The sequence below is a fragment of the Zalophus californianus genome, chromosome 9 (assembly GCF_009762305.2).
Source record: "Zalophus californianus isolate mZalCal1 chromosome 9, mZalCal1.pri.v2, whole genome shotgun sequence".
Taxonomy (NCBI): Eukaryota; Metazoa; Chordata; class Mammalia; order Carnivora; family Otariidae; genus Zalophus; species Zalophus californianus.
The window spans coordinates 46,078,290-46,101,682 of NC_045603.1; the positions used below are offsets into that span (position 1 = coordinate 46,078,290).

Consider the following 23,393-nt stretch of genomic DNA (forward strand, 5'->3'; position numbering starts at 1 on the left):
AAATGTGATCTCCAAGAAGCCTTTGGAGTTTCTAGGGTTCTAATTTTCTTTAATGATTCTAGAGAAAAGGTGAAAATATTTCCCAAAGCTGTTTAAAATGTCTATTAACATACATAAATAATTTGCTTTTACTAGGGAAAGAAGAACAGTGTTGAACTATTTGTGTCTCCTATAAACCGAAAAGCAGGAACTTCGGATGCTCTGCCGTCTGAGGAAGTGCTGCGTTCACTTAATATAAATGTTTTACATCAAAGTTTATCCCAATTTGGAATTATAGAAGTCTCCCCTGAGGTATGTTGTTCATGGACTATTTCATTTAGAAATGTGCACAGTTCACATGACATGGTAACTTGATCCCAGGAGGCGTTGAAATGAAAGCTGTTTATTGTGTGTTATTTGATAATAAAAATCTCCCTGAGGGTCAGAATTCTCTGATCTTCATACTAAATATGTTTATTCCTTAAGGAAATTTATTTTCACATCAACGTTCCACTCCGAGACACTTTCTTCTCTAAATCTTTTTGGCCTTGTAAATTATTTTGACTTATCCAGTAAACTGTGTCAAAGAAAAACCATTTGAATGTATTTGTCAGTTGATTGTTTGAAACTGAAGTGTCAAAGAAAAACCATCCTGTTATCTTTCTTCCGTAACAGGTATACTCCTCACTGCCTTCATTGTCAAAATGATCACCAGATACTCACCTTTGTCCACAACCTTGGAATTAATTGGAAATGTATTTTTGTTTGTTTGCTTTGTTTTGTTTTCCGAGGAACCTAATTTTAACAACTGTGGATAGAGTCTTCATAGTGTTTTCTAGTTTTGACACTTTTTAACTTGCCCCCACCGTCTCCACCATCCTCACTCCTGAATAAATTCAGTCCCTGTTTTTTGTTTTTTGTTTTTTCTTCTTCTGCTTCATCCCACTGTAACAAACTCGCTAGAATGATCATCATCCCAAATATATGTAATTAAATCCACAGAATCATAGCATCAGACTTCGAGGGAACTATGTGAACATTTTATAGATGCAGAAAGTAAGGCCTATTTGACACGAAGTGACTTCATCAAAGTGACAAGCAAGTGGAGTATAAAACAACATTTGACATTTAGACATCTTGATTCCTAGTCTCTTCCCCTTTGCAGGAAAGCACAATGCCTCTCATTTCAGCAAATATCACAGGTGTGGTATAAAAAGCTTTGATACAAGACTGAATTTGAATCCCAAAGCCAGCACTTTAAGATGCGTGTGACCTTGGGCAGGTGATTTAATCTCTGTGAGATTAATGTTTTTGCATAGCCTCAGCCTCTCTGAACCTCATAGTTTCTTCCTTTCCAAAATGGGTCTAGTTAAAAAAAAAAAAAAAAGGTATAGTCTTTATCTTACAGACTTGAAATATGAATTAAATTTTAGAAATATGTGTGGAAGTCCTCACCTAGAGTAGGCACCAAATACAATTTGAATGCAGGACAGTTTTTTTGTTTTGTTTTGTTTGTTTTTTTAAAAGATTTTATTTATTTGACAGAGAGAGACACAGTGAGAGAAAGAACACAAGGGGGAGCGGGAGAGGGAGAAGCAGGCTTCCCGCCGAGCAGGGAGCCCGATGCGGGGCTCGATCCCAGGACCCCGGGATCATGACCTGAACCGAAGGCAGACGCTTAACGACTGAGCCACCCACGCATCCGCGGGACAGTTTTTTTATTGGCAGAATGAAAACGTAACTATTTCATCACCGAACCATGACGATAACAACCCCCTCCAGCTGCTCCTGCTGCATTAAGTTTTGCTCCGCTTCTGTCCTCTCCGTGCCCTGCCCACCCCCCATCGCACACACGGGATTTTTCTCTCTCTCGTTCTAAAAGCAAATCTGGCCATGCCCTCCAAACGTCATGATTCTTCTCCGGCTTCCTAATGCTATAGAATCAGGTCTGGATTTCTTAATATGAGATAAGATCCTTGGTGCACGGGGCTTTCTAATGGCTGAACAACATCCTCCTGGTTTGTGCTTCAGCAACTTCAGACTCAGTAGGTGTGAGGACGCCCGCGTGCTGTCTCTTTCCTCCATGCTTTGCGCATATGTTGATCCATCTGTACAACTTTCACAGTTCAAGTTCAGGCTACTATATAGCAAAGCCTTCTCTTGTGCCTTCACAGATGTGGGTGTCTGCTTTGTGTTTTCATTGAGCTTAGTGCAAAAATCCCTTATTCCACACTGTAGGTTCCCTGAGAGCATGTGCCATTTCGTTTCATCTGTTCTCTCAGTCCCTTCATTCAGTACCTGGAATATAATGGGCACACGAACAGCCAAGCATTGTGCTAGGTAATATCCACAGTTGGACAAATGAATGAATAAACAAACAAATAAATAAATAAAATATGATTTTTGCTTTCAGTGAGTTTGTATTCTAGTAGGGCAAATGAGACGTAAGCAGCTAAGGAGAATACAGGAGGAGGTATAGCTAACATTACCACACTGAGCCATAGGCTCTTTGAGGAAAAAGAGACCACCTCCTGCTTCGGAGAGGCCAGGGAAAAGGGTCCCTATGAGCTGCAACACCCGAACCCCTCACCAGCCCTAACTGCATGGGACTCTGAAGGGCCTCCCTTTTGTATCAAACCAAACCCCATTTCCATATCTAGGCCCTCGACCGGCTGCCTTGCACACTATCTTACTCAGGACAATTCTTTACATTTTAAAAAGACCACTGGGTTAATTTATTCTTCTTCCTGTAAGCTTTCAGCGAATATTATAAGCTTTCCTGCCTGTTGCTTTATTCTGAGTTTAGATACTCTTCTGAATGCTTTAGAAGGAATATGGCAGCTTAGTGAGTCATCCGGATTTGCGAACCCAGAGAAGCTCGCCAAACAAAAAAGCTAGTTAAAATCGAGTGTTTGTCCTTCAACACACCTCAGCCCAGTGAAGATGAGGATCTTGTCACAGAACTATTAACCCACAATAGACCACAGGTCTGTACTGCACTTGAATAATGGAAGTTTATTCAGTGGTCAAAATGTGATATATTTTATGAAAATGTAGGAATTTAGACATTGAGGAAATCTAGAAAATATTACATTATAGGAGACTAGGAAGTATTTTAATTGGATAGAAGAGGCATTTCATTAAGGACAGATGGATTGTTTGAGGCTTTTGTTCAGGCACTTCTAGAATGAACCCAGCATTACCCTCTGACCTGAAGCTCTAATGCACAAACAGGAGAAAACCATCTACTGTCATGGGGAGCCTCAGCCACATATAGTCCACAGGGGCACTGCAAAAGCATTTATTGATATTTGTTTAAGATGGTGATGGTGTTCTGTGAGCTTCCCCATGTCTTTATTCATCTTTGTCATCAATGTGTGATAACAGCTTATCCCTCAACCCATTCTTTCACATTTTTATCCCCAAATTATAGCTATGCTGTAGTAACTAACATGTTTATTAACAGAAAAAAAAAGAATACTGGTATTTTGGTTTTTCATCCTTTATCTGGATTATAGAACACTGTGAATGATGTCTCAAAGCATCCTTTTCTAAACTTATATTAGTTACTTTCAGGGAAGGATGTGTTTTCTGTTGTTGCCATTTCTTTATTTGCTTGTTTTGTTTTTTTAATTAGAAATGACTCTTGGGAAACAAAAATATCAAACAGAGAATTACTTTTGTTTATTCATCTTTTTTCACTTTGAATCTAAGTTTTTTGGGGAGAAAAGACATTATTTCTCATATATTTTTATGACGTAGAACGATATAGGTACTTCGAAATTATTTTGTTATAAGATGCTTGTAAAGATGACACTAGACTTCCCGTTGCCTCTTAAGTTAAAGCTTAAGGAAATAAAATGAAATTCATTATTTTAGCTTCTATTTTTAAGTGTTTTTATAAAATTAATTTAAGATTTTTAATTAATTTATCAATTAAAAATCTATTGAAACAGTAAGTTCTACACTGATAATAAAAAAATGATTTTAGGATTTGCCTTTATTTAATTGCCAATTATTCCCTCTTGAACGGGTCTTATGTTTCAAAGGAGAAAGTACCTTCTTTAAATGACAGGCCAATGTGCTGAATGATAACTTTCGTGGAATATTTCCGAAGAGAAAAAAACACACCAAATAAACATGTACCGTAACCCATGAGTATGGTGAGTGTTCGTTCCTTGAAACTGGAACAGGAGCCAGGGATTTAAAGAATTATTGTCCTGGCCCTACAATGCAGAGGAGGAATGCAATTAATGTTAACATGTGTCAGATCATTCAGAACGAATTGTTCACTTTGTGCACAATCCAGTGGAAGTTGGGCATTTATCGAACAAAATTACATTGTTGTAGGATACACCTCATTTATCTGCCTAATTCAATCAATTAACCAGATAATTTATAATATTTCCATTTCATTCTTATTCTGTGTGCCTCATCTCCTCAAAAGATTTAGCTCCTGAAGCCTCTGTATCATCTCTCCTAGCATTTGGGATGTCTCCCACCACTTGGGATCAGATTTTTTTTTTTTTTAAACCAACAAGACAACTATAGTGCATCAAATTATTAAACAGGATATAGAGAAGCCGTGTTATGGATAGAGGAAACTGCCCAAATTTTAAGTAATAGATTAAAACAAAACCCAGCAATTTTTTTTACTGCAACAAAGTTAAAGGGCAAAGCGATGTAGAGAGGTAGCTATAGAATAAGAGGTAAAGATGATACAGTGGCATTGGGCTTGACCTGACCGTGGAGCCTCTGAATTATTGAACCCTCAGCCCCTTATGTAAAGGTTAGATTGGAGATTCATGTGGATTATATTCTTTTGACTTGTGGGATCTTAACTACAAACTTTTCCATTTATTACCTTGTCCTTATCAATTTTTTTAGATCTCTGTACAAATATAGTAGTGCTCAGAGTAATAGCATGACTCAGGAGGAAATCTATTTACCAAGAAAGTGCAGTGACTAAGTTCTAGGAGTTCAAAACATGTGCCTTTCTAACTAGGAGTGGGGGTGTGGGGGTAGGAGGTTAATTCTTCCTTCAGCACCGCTTTGGTTAAAAGAGAAAACAAAACAGATTTGTCTTAAGCAGAAAGGAGCAAGTTGATATTCCAGGAGGTGTCGAACTATAGCAGAAAAAAGAAAAAGAAATGAAGCAAATCAGGTTAGGAACACAAAATCTCTTTCCACCCACCTGACCACCCCTTTTAATCCAAATTTTACATGAACTAAAGCTCCTATCCTCATACTTAAATTTGACAAGTTTAGGCTGCCTACTTGAAGGCTTAACTAGTTTGCTTTTATGGCAAGCAATAGATGTTATTTAGTTGCCTGTAAAAAAAAACTCATTTCCATGTTTATAACTGATTTTTACAAGAGTTTTCTTTTCTGTTAGTTTCCAGCTATGTTTATAGAGGCGTTGTATTAAATATGATCTGGCTGAGGTCAAAGAGTAAAAGACAAGTCACCACTTGAATCCAAGACTTCCTTTCCAGCAGGATACTTAGTTTCTTTCTTTCTTTCTGTTTTTTTAAGATTTTTTCATTTGAGACAGAATGATACAAAGAGAGAGAATGTAAGCAAGGGGAGAGGCAGAAGGAAAGGGAGAAGCAGACTCCCCACTGAGCCCGGAGCCCAACGAGGGCTCGATCCAAACAAGGGCTTCATCCCACAACCCTGAGATCATGACCTGAGCCGAAGGCAGCCGCTTAACCATCTGAGCCACCCAGGTGCCCCAGATACTTGGTTTCTAATCATGTCGTTGAGGAAGTATTTTCAGATTCTCCCTCAACTTACCACTTACATGTTTTTAGAAGATACACAAATCAGGGCACCTGGGTGGCTCAGTAGGTTAAGCATCTGCCTTCAGCTCAGGTCATGATCTCAGGGTCCTGGGATTGAGCTGCTCAGCAGGGAACCTGCTTCTCCCTCTCCCTCTCACCCCCCCCAACACCCCCATCATGCTCGCTCTCTCTCTCTCTAAATAAATAAATAAAATCCTAATAAAAGATATACAAGTCATTTATTGTATCTATGAATTTGTGTCTTAGAAAGTAGGCAAGATGTTATGGTGAGCATATCAGTGTTTTATAAGCAAAGGAAATAGAAACTTAACACCTTCAGGTCATTTTTATAATCACAACTGAACTCTAAGATCCTTTCTGTTCTGTTTTGTTCAAGTCCCCAGCAGCACTCACTTGAGTTCCAGGATAAAAGTAGTTTCTTTTAAGGCAAATATTCTTTTTGTCTAATTTACAAACATTGAATGTATTTTATTTTTTAAAAAGTCTTGAAAAAATAACAATGATTTCAAAGTTCAGACACCTACAAGGACAGGTTTTTGTTCAAGGCTTTTTTTTTTTTTTTTTTGAGACAGCTATTGATTTCTCATGATCCTGTGGGTTGACAAGGATCGGCTAGGTGGATCTTCCACGTAGTAGAGGCTGAAGTCACCCCGGTGGTCACATTAAGCTGGGCGCTCATCTGCGCCCATGTGTCCATGATAACCTCTCATTCTCCACAACCTCTCTTCATGTGGTTTCTCATCATTCAATATCCTGTTGCTCAATTCTTTCTTAATTGTTGGAGACAAGATCCAAGGACAGACAAGTATTCTCACTAAAGGAAATAAAAAGCATACTTTAACAAATTGGAATTTTAGAGGCGTGGGAGCATTTGACTTGATTTAGCATTTATGTTTTTCCTAACCATAGACCATTTGGTTTCAAAGTGAAAGTTTCCTTAACTATAAATCTATAAATTTCACTGAATTATAAAATTTAATTGCATTCTAAGATGTGATACTAGTAGGTATAAAACTAAGACATTCATTCACATTATATTCAGCTTCCTCTCTACCCTTTCACCCACTGAGTAGTAAGCCAAAAAATTTTAAAAGCATAAATAAAACTATTTATTTTACCTTTTATCACCAAACAGTTCTGGACTTTTGATGTTCTCTGTTGCCTTAAATAAAATATAATACCCTAACAATGTGTATGGTTGAGGTGAAATTTAATCAGATTTTGACAAAGTGGACCGCATTTCAAGGAAAAAAAAAAGATTTGATGAAAGAGAAAAAAAAACGATGCCGATATTGTTGCTCTGTTTATAAAGGCATCATGAGATTTTGTTTGCACCTGTTTCACTTTTGTTTAAAAGTCAAGAGCTGCACGTAAGCCAGGGTGTTGGTGTTGTGGGAGGGGACTGAAAACAGAGTAAGGAATGCCTCAGAAAAAATTTCCTCAACACAGAAAAGAACAGAACTCTTTTACTTTATGAACCAGGTAATTTCCAAAAGAGATTGGTGGAGGGATGTTTACGAAGTCCAGGACCCAATGTGGCATGTCAGGCATGCTCACTCCTGGACACGAGATAAAATCATCTCTTAATGTATACGGATGGCAGTCCTTGTCTTAGATCAGTTGGAGAAGCAGCTCTGGCTGCGGGGGATGTAGGTGTGTTCTACTACACTGAATGGAATAAAGCTAAAAATATGTTTAGTTTCTGATAAGAACGCCATTCTCCTCAAATTCTCATTTAACGTCGGACTTTCTGTTTTGCTTTTAAAGAAAAATGTTTTACAAGGGCAGCATGAAGCGGACAAAATCTGGAGCAAAGAAGGATTTTATGCTGTTGTCATTTTTCTCAGCATCTTTGTTATTATAGTAACGTGTTTGATGGTAAGTGTGCTTCTTTCTATATTTTATCCCTTACCGAGCCACTGTTTATTATTGGATACACTGCCATTCAAATGAATGCTGAACAACCTGGGAACAGAAGCAAGGCTACAATCCTGTTAGATTGGGAATATTCCTATCTGACAGTGATAGCTAAGGAAAACCTATGGAATTACGGATTCTGACCTGCAGAATAAGGCTGTAATTGCAATGAGGCTGTTAGTAACTTGATCAACCTCGGATGAAGCTTTGGGAGGTGATTTACCCAGGTCACTGGAGCCCTCAAAGTCAGTAAAGTCTCATGGGCACACTTTGGGCTTACTTTATTTATTATTTTATATCATCTTTATGGAACTCAGGAAAAATTTGAAAAAGAAACATGTCTTAGGGGCAAGACTATGTCTTTAGTAGTGGTTGATTTCCTTATTTTTAAAGGACCTAGATAGCATTCTATGAAATTCTAGGCATTAAAAGGAGATGATTATAGGCTCAAAGACCAGATAATTCACTGTCAACTAAATTTTTAGGTGAATGAATACAAAAAGTATAAAAGTATACACTGCAAATAGCTCCCTAAATTACAAATTACAAGTGTGTAGCCTTTAAAAGTATTTTTCTAATTTAAAAAAAAAGGAACACAGAATAAACCCACTAAACTAGGACTAGGCAGTGCTATTTGGTATTGAATGAGTTAAAAGATCCTTTTCAAATACAGTGGTAAGATTTTCCTATTCTTTTGAAAATTCTGTGATGTAATTTAAAATATTTGAAGTTTACAAATGGGTTTTAATATATTTTTTCCTTTGTGCTATGTTCTTTTTAATTGTATGCATTTTCAAAAATATTCCTTCTTAGCTTTTAAATGTCCCCCCAAAGACATATTACTTACTGTTTCCACAACCAACAGTGTTGCTAAGTGTCTTATTGGGTTTTGTCCATTTTTGCTTCCCCTGCTGGGAAGGGGTTTATGTTAGAAAGATTAGGGCTTAGGTGGGAAAGACAGAGGCTGTGTAGGTCTAAACTTGAAGGATATAAAACAATTAAGGCCTTGGATAGGGTGATGATGGGTATATTTCCTCGAGTCTAAATGTAGGAAGTAGTAAGAACATCCTCAAGCTTCTATCATCATGAATTCAGAGGCATCTGTCTCCTATGAGAAGATTTGTAAAAAGAAGATTTCTAAAAATTGTGACACAATAAACAAAAGAATTTAAGAATTGAATAAGAAAATCAGTTTTTGTGTATTAAATGGTGGAGATTAGGGGAAAAAATTTTAAGGAGACAAAGTTGGACATTTTAGGGAAACTGTGGCAGAGACCGTGGGACATTTTTTAGTATTTTAGAAGGTGTGGGTTTTTTGTTATAGTTAATTGCACTTTAAAATATCTGGTTCTTCTTTTCCTTAATACAGGAAATCTTGAGTGCTGTTTTCTCTCTCATCAGTCACAATTAGAGTGTTTTTCTGCTTCACAGATGAAAAGATGTGAGGAAGAGGAGAATAGAATAGTAGCCGGTGCTCAAAGTAGAGATTGTTCAGGCAGGAAAGGGATAAGATTGAGCAGAGCAGAGGCAAGGAGGGAAGTGGCAGAGCAGAGTTTGCTCTTACCTTGTAGGACACGATCCAAGTTCTGCCTCTCTAACTCAAGGAGCCCTTGCATGTCCAGCATGACTGGAGAAATCCCTACAGGACATACTGGTCGCCTGGGGCAAAGGAGCTGTCATGGCCACACTCTTAACCACTCGAGACCAGAGAACAACACTTATTTTCCCAATTTCTGCAAAGCACCAATGTAAAAGCCAGAAACCCAGATAAGTCTGCTCCAAAGTTACTGGAACAATTCGAGAAAGGAATGTTTCAAAAGTATAGGTGATTGCTCTCTAGTGGGTTGACAGGTAGATTCATCCAGTCATTCAATCCACAGTTTCCTGCAGAGGATCCACTGTGGACCTGTGGTTGGTACTGTGGCCAAGGAGAGCACAAGACAGACAGGATCCCTATTTTGTGGGGCCTATACTCTGGAGGCAGACACAGACAATAATTAAGTTAGTATTTTTTTTAATCAAATAGTGGACATATGTATGATTCCAAGTATTTGACCTTCTGGAAAAGGCAAAACCATAGAGACAATGAAGAGCTCAGTGGTTGCCAGAGGTTGCAGGGGAGGAGATGAATAGGTGGTGCACAGCAGAGTTTCAGGGCAGTGAATCTGTTCTGTATGACACTGTAGTGGTGAATACATGACATCATGGATTTCTTAAAATCCATAGAATTTGCAACCCCAAGAGTGAGCCCTAATCTAGACTAGGGACTTCAGTTAATTATATCAATCCTGGCTCATCAATTGTAACACATGTAACCACATTAATGCCAAATGTTAATGGGGCAAATTTTCTAGGTAAGTAGGGGAGTACGGGTATATGAGAACTTTGTACTCTGCTGTTTTTCTGTAAACCTAAAACTGCTCTTCAAAAATAAAGTCTGGTCATTTCTTTTTAAAATCAAATACTATTCAATGCCGCGAAGGTATACCATAATAGTGAGTGAGTGGTACAGAGCACTTTTGAGACTTCCAAGACATGTGAAAATATGGGGAGAGGGCGTCGCAGGCAGAGGATATGGTGGGTGGAGCTGCTGGGGTAGAAAGAAGCTACTCTGGGTTCAACAAGAAGGGTGCAAGCTGAAAGTTTTAAGCAGAGCTTTGATGTTATTTGACATGTGTATTTACCAGAGCAGGCACTCTGCTGGTGGAGAGTGGTTGGAGACAGAGCAACAAGGTGAAGTATGTGAGCAGGAGGACTCTTCTTGGAAGCCATTGTGTTAGCCTGATGACAAAGATGATAATGGCCCAGAGTAAGGATGGCGGTGGAGATGGAGAGAAGTGAACAGTTGAGATTTATTTGCAGATGGAAACAACAGGACTTGCTGTGTACTGATTCTCAGGGAGAAGGAAAGAAAGAAATTAAGGTTGATTCCTCTTGTATTTGGCTGAGGACCTGGGTGATGGAGCTCCCATTTCTTAGGAGAGGAATAAGTTGGGGGTGGGGGTAGTGACAGAAGCAATTCTTTTGATGTGTGTTCCAGTCGTGCTTGAATAAATGAAAGAAATAGAACAATATCTTTCAAACACAACCTTAATTTTTTTAAATATTTTATTTTATTTATTTGAGCTGGGGGAGGAGTGGAGGGAGAGAGAGAGAAGCAGATTCGTGCTGAGCGTGGAGCCCGACCTGGCGCTTGATCCCCCAACCCTGAGATCATGGCCTGAGCCGAAATCAACAAGAGTTGGATGCTTAACCGACTAAGCCACCCAGGCGCCCCACAATCTTAAACTTTAATAAGAAGAGGTCACTTTAAGAAATTAACAGAGAAACCAGCAGTACTTAGGAAGATAGAAAAATACTACCTACTAGACAGGATTAAGGTGAAGTTAGGTTTATCTGATGCAGCTATACCACTGCTAAGTCAACAGTTCACATTTAGGGACTTGTCAAATGTGATTCTCCAAAGTAAGTTTACCTGCGTAAATGTTCAAGTGTTTTTGATAATAACCTTGATTTAAAGTAAGTCTTTTAACTTGGCTCTCTCAGTAATAGTTACGCTATCACTTCTGCAATTTTCAAACACGTAATATTCCGATTCTGTTTCCCATAATTTTGTTGATTCCATGGCAGAGGAAAAGATATAGCACAGAATTTTCCCCCTGGCAAAAATTATATTTATGAGAGATCAAATGCCATTATTTGCATCCAGCCTTCTGACATACCACAGAAACAAAAAGCATATGGTTTTTCGTTTTTTAAAGATGAAATTTTATAGGTAGATTGCTGTGATGGTGGATTACGTGTGCTGTGTAACGATAACATAAGGCTTGGCAAAATTTTTTAAATGTGGCATATTGTTTACTTTCCTTAAAATAAAAAAAATGTATGTTGCCAGGCATAAAATTAGACATGCATGACATTTTTAAACGTGTGACTTATTTAGCACCTCTTAAATGTGAATCTAGAGTGGGTGGAGCAATAAATAGACAAATACGATTTTCCAAGAAAAAAATGTGTGGGCAATTTCCAATCCATTCAGTCTATTTTAGGTGGAGGAAATTTATTACTGAGAAGAATTTGTTATTAAACTTCAATCAACAATAGAAAGGACACCATTTATCACCGAAATTAAACCTTCCAGTGTACTTAGAGGTTTATTACGAAGTGCAGAGGCATGTATGAGATATAGGTAGAGATGTCTACAAGCTAGATCGCTTCCAGAAAGCAATTTTAGAAAATACATGAAAACAGCTCTTTGGGTCAACAAAAGTTCTGGCATGTTGGACCCGTAGAAGAGCCATCCATCCATATGCCATGCAAAGAGTTTTTCTAGTCATGGTCTTGGTAGGAAGGAAATCCTGAGGCAGGAAATCCTATGTCAGAACATCCTATGTCAGGGGGAGTGAGAGAAGAGGTGTTGGAATTCAAACCCAAATCTGTCTGGATTAAAAGTCTGGGCTCCTTACCATGATTCCATGTATAAAGGAGTCAAACTGTGATTTCTTTAAGTCCTCACACTCTGTCTTGTGAACATCTGCTTCGGGCCACAAAGGGGATGATGATGAAAATGCCTATATTATCTTTTACTGGGTGTAGTTTTCCCACATCTGTCTCTTCTGGAAGCCTGTGAATTCTCAGAAGTTAGAGTTGTGTGCTGTCTTTGCACCTGCAATGTTGCTTCTGGAATGTAGTAGCAATTGACTCATGTCTACTCAACTAAAGAAATGAATGAATGAACTCTTTCAGAACTAACTGTAAAATACTGTAAAGAAAATACAATGGGCTGTTAGTTGATGGCAACATTTTAAAATTGGAACATATTTTAACTCAAACAGATGTTTTGTGTTACTTACTTAAGGGATTATTTTTTTATTGAAATATACCTGCCATTATAGCATTGTGGAAGTTTAACGTGTACACTTATGAGATTTTTTTAAATGAAAATTATAAGCAGCAAAAGAGCTTTATAGGATTTTTTGGTAGCTTTCCTCCCATTTCTGTGTTCCTCTGGCTCTCTTCTTCCTGCTATTATTTTTTATCTCTTGGTATAGTTTGACTTTTACAGTTCCTCTCTTGTTCAATATTCCTGTTTTCCTTTTCCAAATGACCAAATGACTTTATGCATCCTGAGATTCAAACAAGGTAAAACCAAAGCTACTGATTTACCATTCTATAATAAGCTTTTAGGTTGAACTTTGCAACAAAGTGCGTTCACAGAGAGAAATATGCATATGCTATATTCCAGGCCTTGATCTGCACAGAGAAGAATCTCTGACACATTTTTCCAGAGGCTTTGGGAAAGGCGTAGAGAAGAAAGATGTGGGGATTTAGAAGAAACAGTAGAGTCGAATGATCACAGGCATTAAGTCAAGAAAGTTGGATTCTAGACTTTATTTCTAGCCTTCCGGAAGTCATTCAAGTGTTCTGAGTCTAAATGTGAAATAAGGAGATTATACCAGATGATTTTTAAGAGCCCTTATCCCAGTTTCTCAACAGTGGTACTATTGACATTTAGGACTGGGTGATTCTACTGGGGGAAGAGGGTCTGTCCTGGGCACTGTAGGGTATCTAGCAGCATCTCTAGCCTCTGCCCACTAGATGCCAACAGCGCCTCACCACACACCCCAGTATGACAACCAAACACAGCTCTGGACGTTGCCAAATTGCCCCCAAAGGGCTAATGCCCAGCTGGTTGAGAACTACTCCCTCACAGCTTAATTCCATGATGACGGCCCCATTGCCTGGTCTCAATGTCCTCAATTCTTTCCACATTTTGCCAGACAGCCCAATCTCTCTCTTGAGGATTTTTCAAAGTGTCTTATAAGCATTATATATTCTCCCGGTTCTGCTTTTCCCTAATTAAAGATGTAAATCAATTTGTACACATACTATGTAGATTAAAAAGTTGACCTATCACCAGAGATGAAGTAAACAGTTGACTGTAAAATGTGTGACAAAGGTCCTTCATCAACAAGAACATAAGCTCTTAAAGTAAAGAAGGACTTTGGACTAGAGCTTGTTCTACACCAATAAAACCATAAAAGTGACCTGTCAAGAGCTATCGAGAAGGCTGATATTTCCTTGGCTTTCTCATTTTCATTTTTGAAATCTGCTTCTCCAAAACCCAAATGTAAACAGGCAAGCACATGCTCTGATGTACATATTATATTTAGATGTGAAGAACTTAGAATATATAATATATGCAGTATCTTTTATTAAAGATATTTTTGTAAAGGTACAGATGTATTTGTTTCTCTTCTCATTCAGGAAAATGACTGGCTTGCAATTAAAAAATAAAAAGCTAGGGGTGCCTGGCTGGCTCAGTTGGAGGAGCATGTGACTCTTGATCTCGGGGTTGTGAGTTCAAGCCCCACGTTGGGTGTAGAGATTACTTAAATAAACAAATATTTTTTAAAATAGTAATAAATTAAAAAATGAAAAAAGCTAAAAATTTAAAAATAATAAAAAGCTATCCCACCTTAAATTCTGTTGCCTCATCTTTTAGTAATTACATATTTAACTTAGCAGATGTGTGTTATCTGATTGGTACTGTTCTAAGGTGGGTTTTGTTTGTGCAGAGTGGTGACCAAGTGCCTTTTGAGGGTTATAGAAACTGAAGAGAAGCAGTAAATTAAAAACCTCCCAATCCTTAGGGCATGATGCACTGGGTAAGGATATTTATCTTCAATATTTTCTATCCTATAGGTTGTACAAGTCTAATTAGAGTAAGAAGATTTGTCACTTAGTATTAGACATCTTTTGTTTTTCTTATGCAGTAATATTTCTCACAGGAATATTTAGCACCCATCGCTTTCAAGAATTTAAGATTTAGCTTTACCTTACTTTTGTCAATGAACACCACCAGTATAAAAGTTTCCGGTTTATGAGGAAGTGAACAGATAAAAGACAATAAGGATTCCTTTTCATCTCCTGTCAGTTCAATTCATAAGATCCATTTCTAGTTATACTCCCTATGTGCATAGTCCTTTTCCTTAAAGAGAGCTTTCAATCCACAAAGAATCAATTTGGTGGTGTTAAACCTCAGTGGTGAGAACCACATCTGCCGCAGACTCTTTCAGAGTCCATCTTTAAGAATTATGGCACGGCGAAGAGAACACCAGAGGTAACGTAAGGTGGTGGGAAGTGCATGGGTCTGCGAGTCAGAACTGCCTTAGGGCCTGGGTCTGACCCGGCTGGCTGCTGGCTTTGGGCAAGCCATATTATTCAGCTAAACAGCAATTTTATAAGTGTATAATTAGGTCAGAAAGACCTTTAGTGACCATTCAAACTCCGATTCCCTCCGTATCCCTAATTTAAAAGTCACTTAATGTACAGTCATTCCTATTTCTTACCTCTCTGCCCAAACTTCTCTCTTCTTACTATAACCTGAGATGTTGGATCTGAGACATAATTAAATTTCATCGTTGCCCTATTTTTACATAATTCCAAAGCTCCCTTTTCTATCACAATTTCTAGTTCTTCAGTTCTTAATTTTGAGTCATCTTTCTTGTACTTGGAGTAAATTTTTTTCAGGAAATGTACACAGGTATCATATTTCCTGAGACCTTATGCATTTGAAACATTCTTCCTGTTGGTTTCATTCACACGAACTTCAGTTTATCAAGGTGTGGAATTCATGCATTTTTTGCAATATGCATTTTTTTCTCAGTCACAAAAACTGCTCTGTTTTCTCCTCACATTTATTCTTCTTTCAAAGGACATACTTTTTAACTGAGAACTTTTTTTAAAAAAGATCTTATTTATTTATTTGTCAAAGAGAGAGAGAGCACAAGCAGGGGAAGCAGCAGGTAGAGGGAGGAGCAGGCTTCCCACGGAGCAGGGAGCCCAGTGAGGGGCTCGATCCCAGGACCCTGAGATCATGACCTGAGCTGAAGGCAGATGCTTAACCAACTGAGCCACTCAGCCATCCCTAACTGAGAACTTTTTTCACTCCATATCCCTAATTTCATAAGAACAAGGGTGCAGTTTATTTTGTCCAGAACAGAATACTCTGGACCTCTCACGATACGTGACATTAGGTGGGCACCGAAAATAGTTCTGAAGACTCACTTCTCTCTCCTTTAGTCTGGTTTATTGTTTACAGTGACTTTTCTCTGACAATTTGGTCCACAGAGTGTCCCAGCAAAGTCAGTCTGATACCTTTAAATGTTTAAAAATGACAATCCTACCGTTTCTGAATTGAACTAGCCATTCCAGAAAGGGGTCTGAGAATGGAGAAAGTGGTGTGTTTGCATTTTCCTACATGCATTAAAAATTTAAAAAGGAGAGGGGTGCCTGGGTGGCTCAGTCGGTTAAGCGTCTGCCTTCAGCTCAGGTCATGATCTTGGGGTCCTGTGATGGAGCCCTGCATTGGGCTCCCTGCTCAGCAGGGAGTCTGCTCCTCTACCCCTCCCAGTCTCGCTCTCAAATAAATAAATAAATAATCTTTAAAAACAATTTAAAAGGGGAAAGAGGTTAAAAAATAAAATTCTGGTTATCCAAATTATCCTTGGATAGGTGCCCTAAATTTAATTTTTTGAAGAAGTTACCAGATATTCAAGTTACTACATGACTAGTGGGGATATTTACCAACACAAGAAATTACGATTTATAGGGGCACCTGGGTGGCTCAGTCCTTAAGCGTCTGCCTTCGGCTCAGGTCATGATCCCAGGGTCCTGGGATCGAGTCCCGCATCAGGCTCCCTGCTCAGCGGGAAGTCTGCTTCCCCCCTCCCACTCCCCTTGCTTGTGTTCCTTCTGTTGCTGTGTCTCTCTCTGTCAAATAAATAAATACAATCTTAAAAAAATAATAAAATAAAAAAGAAATTACGATATATAGCATAACTATTTTTTCACTAATTTTTTTTAAGATTGTATTTATTTTTTGACAGAGAGAGACAGCGAGAGAGGGTACACAAGCAGGGGGAGTGGGAGAGGGAGAAGCAGGCTTCCCGCGGAGCAGGGAGCCCAACGCGGGGCTCGATCCCAGGACCCCGGGATCATGACCTGAGCCGAAGGCAGACACTTAAAGACTGAGCCACCCAGGCGCCCCTTTTCACTAATATTTTATAAGATTTTCTTCTCACATGTTGTACTGGATGCAGAGGTCTATTTCTATAAATGTCATAAGCCCTTATTTCATGGCTATTCCTTCGATCAGCCTTCCCTTTCAGTCATTTTTAGTAAAAACTTGCATGTGAATCAAACTGACATCTGGCACTTTTATAAAATTAGCCAATTTTCTTTTGAATATATATTTGAGGACTAGATTCATGGACATATTTATTTAATAACTAGAAATACCAACTATATCCTTTTTGAGAAAAATCTCAGTACCACACAACTGAGAAATCATTCTAGAAGGCTTTGCTTGGGTATATTATCATTAAACCTCCATTTTAGTTTGTCTTCTGGGTTGGGGTGGAGGAGATCATATTTTGTTGTTCAGTGTGAAAAAACAAGCCTGTATATCTCCTTCTATAGATTCTTTACAGATTAAAAGAAAAATTTCAGCTTTCCTTGCGACAAGATAAAGAGAAAAACCAGGAGATCCACCTATCGCCCATTGCATTACAACCAGCACAGTCTGAGGCAAAGGTGGTCAACAGCATGGTCCAGCCCGAGCAAGCCCCAGAGGTGCTGAATGTGGTTGTGGACCCGCAAGGCCGGTACACTCCTGAGATCAAAGCTACCACCTCTGTCTGTGCTTCTCCTTTCAAAATGAAGCCCATAGGACTTCAGGAGAGGTAAGAGCTTTTCTGTATCCCGCTACAGGTTGCTTTTTTTTTTTTTTTTAAAGAATATTCACCAATTAAAAATGATAGAAGCAGAGATGATTGGCATCTTGGATAAAATTGCTCACCACCAAAGGGACACCAGGAGGTGTAGTCTTTCTTGTCCCCCCAAAGAATCTAGCTGTGTTACAAAAATCTTTTAGTTACATCAGATTCTCTTTAGCTAGTGGAGACCCAAGCCACAGTCATCTTCAACTCCAGGACAGCTTCTGTAATCACTTATTGGGTACATTTTGAGGGCTGCGGATGTAATACTCTCTTCTTTAATTGTCGTCAAAACTCTGGTAGGCAGAAGGACTAGAAATAAACTTAGGGTATTTCCTGACAAAGTCCACATTGTTTGGAGTAAGGTAGAAACGCTCAATGTCACAGATAATTTTTTTTATAAAGTTTTCCCTCTGCTTCCTTTGAGCAAATGAACAGTAAATATCTCAAGATCCATGACATTGTTTCTGTTGCCTTACCTGCCTTTGCGATGTACTTATGCTGACATTCTCATTTAAAGCAAAGCCAACATGGGGCGCCTGGGTGGCTCAGTCAGTTGAGCATCTGACTCTTGATTTCAGCTCAGGTCACGATCTTGGGGTCCTGGGATCAAGCCCTGTGTCGTGGTCCATGCTCAGCGGGGAGTCTGCTTGAGGATTCTCTCTCTCTCCCCCTGCCACTCCCCCAACTCATGCTCTCACTCTCTAAAAGAAGTAAATAAATCTTTTTAAAAAAAATAAAAATAAATAAAGCAAAATCAACATATGAAAACCAGGATATGCAAGGTATATAAATGAGGGGCTAATTCTTTACTTCCTCAAAATATTAAGTAAATCTTCCCCATAGAATTTCTTAAAATAAGAAGCTTCCTGTTTATATTTAAAATATAATTGATATTATATCTAATATTGCATGTCAGGGTAGTGGGGAAAGTGAGAGGCTTTCAAGGTACACTCCCTGGTTCATTCTCCTCTTACTTTCCTATATCTTCATTTTCTGTCACTGTCCTTTTTGTTGCCTTAGGTTTTTAGATCACATCTCTAAATTTTTATTATATTTCCTATAACACACACACACACACACACACGTCACATCCCTTCAGAAAATATAAGAACTTCAGAAGACAAGGTGGTGATTCAAATTTTTTTGTTAAGTATTACTAAAAAACAGTGAATGAAGTAAAAAGAAAGGTATTGTTGCAGTGATCTCCAAAGTCCTGTAAAGGGAGAACATCTGACTCCATAACAGAAGAAGAATGGAGAGCAATCAAATCTTCCTCATCCCCCAAAATACTAGTTGGTTTCCGGATGGATCCATGTGGGTCTCCAGGTACCATTTTCTTAGTTGGGCACCACTAGATTGCTGTCTTGGGCTGTAGATGAGATGGAACTTTCTCCCTGAGGCCAATCAGGAATCGAGAGAACTGGATGCCAGACCCAGCTCCACCATTGCTGAATTCAGTGGCTTCATGTGAGTCATGCACCTATCTGGGCCTCACTTTCCTCATCTGTGATATGAAGGGGTAAACTTGACTTCTTTGCTTCCTTCAGGCTCTTTGTCTTTTGTCACCCAAATTAGTTTTATACATTGATGTTTGCCTCAAAGAAAACCTTAAAGCAGGTGTCTGGGCATTGGTGATGTACCAAGGGCGGGGTGATCGAAGAGATCTGCTCAGATGAAAGCAATAAGGTGGTCATTTTCTATAGATGATTTAAACATGATAATAAACCTACCTAGAAGTCAGACTAACTTTTATTACCATCATGCACCACCAATTCTAAGCAAGGCCAGCAGTTAAATCCCCTAAGGAATGCCTACTGCCAGAATTTTGCCTTTTGTAGGCCGCTGCTGGGCATGTTTGAATTTCAAAAGCATAAGGTTAAGTATCTCTTTCTTCATTTAAATAGAGTGAATGTTTGAGAAGGGAGAGTACCGAGACGGTGTCCGACTCATCTTTATGGTCCACATGGGGAACTCTAGCAAAGCCAAGTGTGTAATCAGTGTCAGAGAGCTTCCCTGACATCTGGTCTATAAACTTCCCTGGATCCCCACCTATCACCTCCCACTTCCTTCCCACCTCAGAGAAAGAGAAAGCTACTCTGTCCACAAAGGCTCCTGGTCATGCCCTGTCAATCCTGATAACTTACTCCATCAGTTTTCCTTCTCTTTTTTCAACTGTGCCCTCTTTGCTAATGCAAAGATTGTAAGAATGGTATCAGGACTAGCTTGCGTTACATATTTCACATGTATTATTTCATCTTCCTGCCTGATCTAGTCCTCTTCTTCCATTCCGAATGTATACTCTTCAGATTCATCTTGCTATAACACTATCCGCATTAGATGACTCTGCTGTGTAGAAGTCCTCAAAAGCTTCCCTGTGCCTGCAGGCTTAAGCACAGACCACCTCGCTGGGCCTCGGAGGTCCTATGCCATTGGTCCCTGGTCCTTCTTTCCAAATGTGTTTGCCACTACCCCCAAAAATAAACCTTCCATTCCATCCACTCTGTTCTCCAGGGTGCTGGGTTCCTGTCCACATCTGCATCTTTGTTCACCTGGTCCCTATTCTCTCTCCTTCTACTCCTTCTTCTTCTCCATCTATCTCTAGTCTCCAAATCCCAGCCCAAACTTACCTCCTACCATTGGCTGTGACACCTATCCATAACCACGTGGAGTCTTCACACCTCTGAATTCTCACATGTACCACTCCCCTAACAGTGATTTTCATTAGAGCATAACTCAGAAAGGGACTAAAACTGGTTTTCAAGTAGTTTGTCCTATCCCTTGACCAGCTTGGAAGACCGTTAAGGATGGGTGCAAGCTCAAGATACTCTTGTGTATCCCATGGTTCCTGTGACCCTGGTACACTGTAAACACTACAAAATTATGGAGTTAATTAATTAATGTGCATTTGCATCTGGAGAGCTCGTGTATTTCCAAAGAGCCTTCCATAAGAACAAATGGCCTATGATAAACTACAGAGCTGAGTCTCTGTGCTAATGTTACGTCTGACATTCACTGAGTAAGTGGTTCAACATGTTAATTAAGTCCTTTGTTGCGTAGTTTTCACAATGTACAAAATAGGTTTGATAATATCTGTACTGCCTTTTTTCAAAGGACATAATAAAATTAACAATCAATAGAAAATGGCATTTTGTCTGCGAGAAGGAAAAGGAAATCTAGTATTCTTTGTATTTTGTTCTATGATCCCATTCCATGAGCCTATACTAACAGGTCAGTTACATTTTTGAACCTGGGAGAGTTGAATTTTTTTTTTTTAACTGAATTGATAAAGTTGAGCCTGCCATTTAACATCATAAATATTTATTTTATTTTATTTTTTTCATAAATATTTTTTAAACTGTCAATTGACTTACAGTTTTTCTCATCCTATTTATGAATCTATGTTTATGAACTTGACCATTTAATGTAATTATCCGATTAAATCTACTCTCACCTAACAAATGAATTCATTTCCCACGGGGAGTCCATGAATTGAAGAGGTACATCCAGAGGCCTGCCCCACACCTATTGCGTGTAAAACTTGGAACTTGTTTGTTCACCTTTGATGAGGAGAGCGGCAGGTGCCTTGCGCAGCTCTTGTGACAGTTAAGCTAAACAATGCCCGTCCCGTGGCTGGCACAGCAGGAGCCATCGCTAGCTCCTGTTCTTTTCTCTTGCCACATCCCTGTCTTCCTCAGAGTCCCTGCTTGTCACTCTCAAGGAAACTGTGTACAAGCCAGGTTCCAAATGTCCAGTAAACCAAAGATCACATTCAGACCCTAGAAGGATACGTTTTCTTCTGTTGGGAAAACAGAGAACTTGTAAATGTGAATTCCTGCACATTTCCCCTTTAGGCTACTGTGCGACAGCCAATTTTATGGAAAGGAAATTAATAGGCAGACAGGGAAATTCACATTATTTCCTCATTTGATTTTTCATTAGGAATGAAAGTGAGCAAGGGCAGTTAAGGAAATGTCCATCGCTGTGATCAGTTAACGGGCCAAGAGAAATACGGCATAATGGAGGGTTTTTTTTTTATTGCAGCTGAAGCCTCCACAGGCCTCCAAGGGTTGTCAATACCCGATGAATAAACATTCTCTAACTTCTCTTAAACTGTACCTTAATAGGGTTTATTTTGGTCCATAAATACTGTGCAATGATGATGTAACACCCAGATGTGTGATTTTAAAGGTTTTTTTAAAGGCTGAGCCTGGGAGATTTCTATCAAAGCTAAAAAGATGTCTGCTATAGAGGAAGCAATGAAAACATGAGCCTGACCAAGAAAATGTTGAGTATTCTACACCTAAACAAAAAGTTTTGTTTACTATAATTTCCTCCAGGCAAGGTGGAATGTTCCGACTTCTGTCCCCTGCTCTCCCTGGTGGAGAAACATTTCAGTGCTCAGAAATTTTGACTTAGAAGATACCTAACTGCTTCTCAACTAATCTCTCTTTGGGAAATACAAGAAAAGGAAAGCGTATAGAATAGACACAGCTGAATATCAGGGTACAAAGTATACAAAAATATTCTGGAAATTATAATCTGTATTCATGAAATAGACCCATCAGTGAAAACGGAGCCAACTCCCTCACTTTCTGTCTAGGGAAACGGAGACCCAGAATCTTCTCTTTTAGGTCTTGGGGAGAAAAGCCTAGCCTGGGACAAGGAGTCTTGTCCAAGTGATTTATTGAGAGGATGCTCTCAGGAGAAGCCTAAAGGGAAGTAGGGGATGCAGAACAGGGGAAAAGAAGCCGAGCAAAGAGGTGGTTTCAGCTGACAGCTGATCGCAGCCTGTTCACACAGGGAGCCCTGAAACTTGAGTGGTACCTCACGGAACAGTTGTTGCACCTCGAGGCAAACAGGATGGGCATCTGTACCCCCATGTCAGCCAACCATTGACTGCAGGCCATCCCGGGGACGGCAGAAGCATAACTTTGTAGGCACCTCTGGCCTGGGCCACTCCCATCAGCCAAGGGTGATTCTCCAGAGAAGCGGCGCCTGTGTGCCATTCACATCCAACACTCGCAGCATGGGGGCGGGGAGAGGGGCAGGGCGGCAGGCTGGCGAAGGCGATCTGGGTGGGGCACCAACCACTTTACTACACTGGCCAAAGGTGACGACACTAGTTACAGCAGAGCTAGGTTTACACTCCGGGTTTCCTTGATCTTTCCTGTGATACACAAACCAGGTAGCCTCCTTCTAATAAACACCCGTCGTTCTGAGGGAACCTATGACCCAACACCACCGAACACTGTCTATCACCCACGACTCATTTTTTCAGCCTGACAATATGGGAATCGTAGCATAACACATAACAAGCAACCATTTAGAAGTTAATCCGAATTTAATTCCAAGTAACATCAATCAAAACAACAACTCAATAACGTTTACTGACCCTTTACATGCACGATCTCATTTAATCCTCATAAGGGACTTATTATTCCCTCCTTATGGTGAGGAGTGGACGCTCAGAGAGTTTAAGTTACTGCCCAAATAACATAATAGTAAGTTACTGGGCTTGTGAGAGTGACAAATAGAATTTCAGCCCAAGAAATTTGGCTCCAGAGCCTGTACTCCTAACAAGTACTATACTGGAGTTGGGGGGTAGGGGGGAGGCATGGGGAGTGCATTCCTATATTCTATGGAAAATCAGTAAAAAATAGATTACAAATCAATGTCTAAGTAGGTATATTATGGAGTGTCACACCGTTATTCCTCTTAGCAAATTTCATGCTTGGCTTTCAGCGTGTTTTTCGGATCCCAAACAAGTAAAATTCCATGTCGTGAGGTACATTTAAAACACACAAGTGGAGCACCGTCTCACTCCCTGTCTCGCTCACTGCCAGTCTCAGCCTTTCCTCCATCTGGTTGTTCCCAGACGCCGGGTGGATATCCAACATAAATCTTCATATAA

General features: G+C 39.4%; 1 protein-coding gene across 1 annotated transcript in view; it reads left to right on the forward strand.

Annotated features, from left to right (window-relative positions):
* PTPRR (protein tyrosine phosphatase receptor type R) overlaps positions 1 to 23,393 on the forward strand; it is a 241,109-nt gene that overhangs the window by 135,714 nt on the left and 82,002 nt on the right. The window contains 3 exon segments of the mRNA XM_027595377.2: positions 136 to 291; positions 7,551 to 7,661; positions 17,184 to 17,446. Coding sequence (XP_027451178.1) covers positions 136 to 291; positions 7,551 to 7,661; positions 17,184 to 17,446 — 530 coding nt within the window.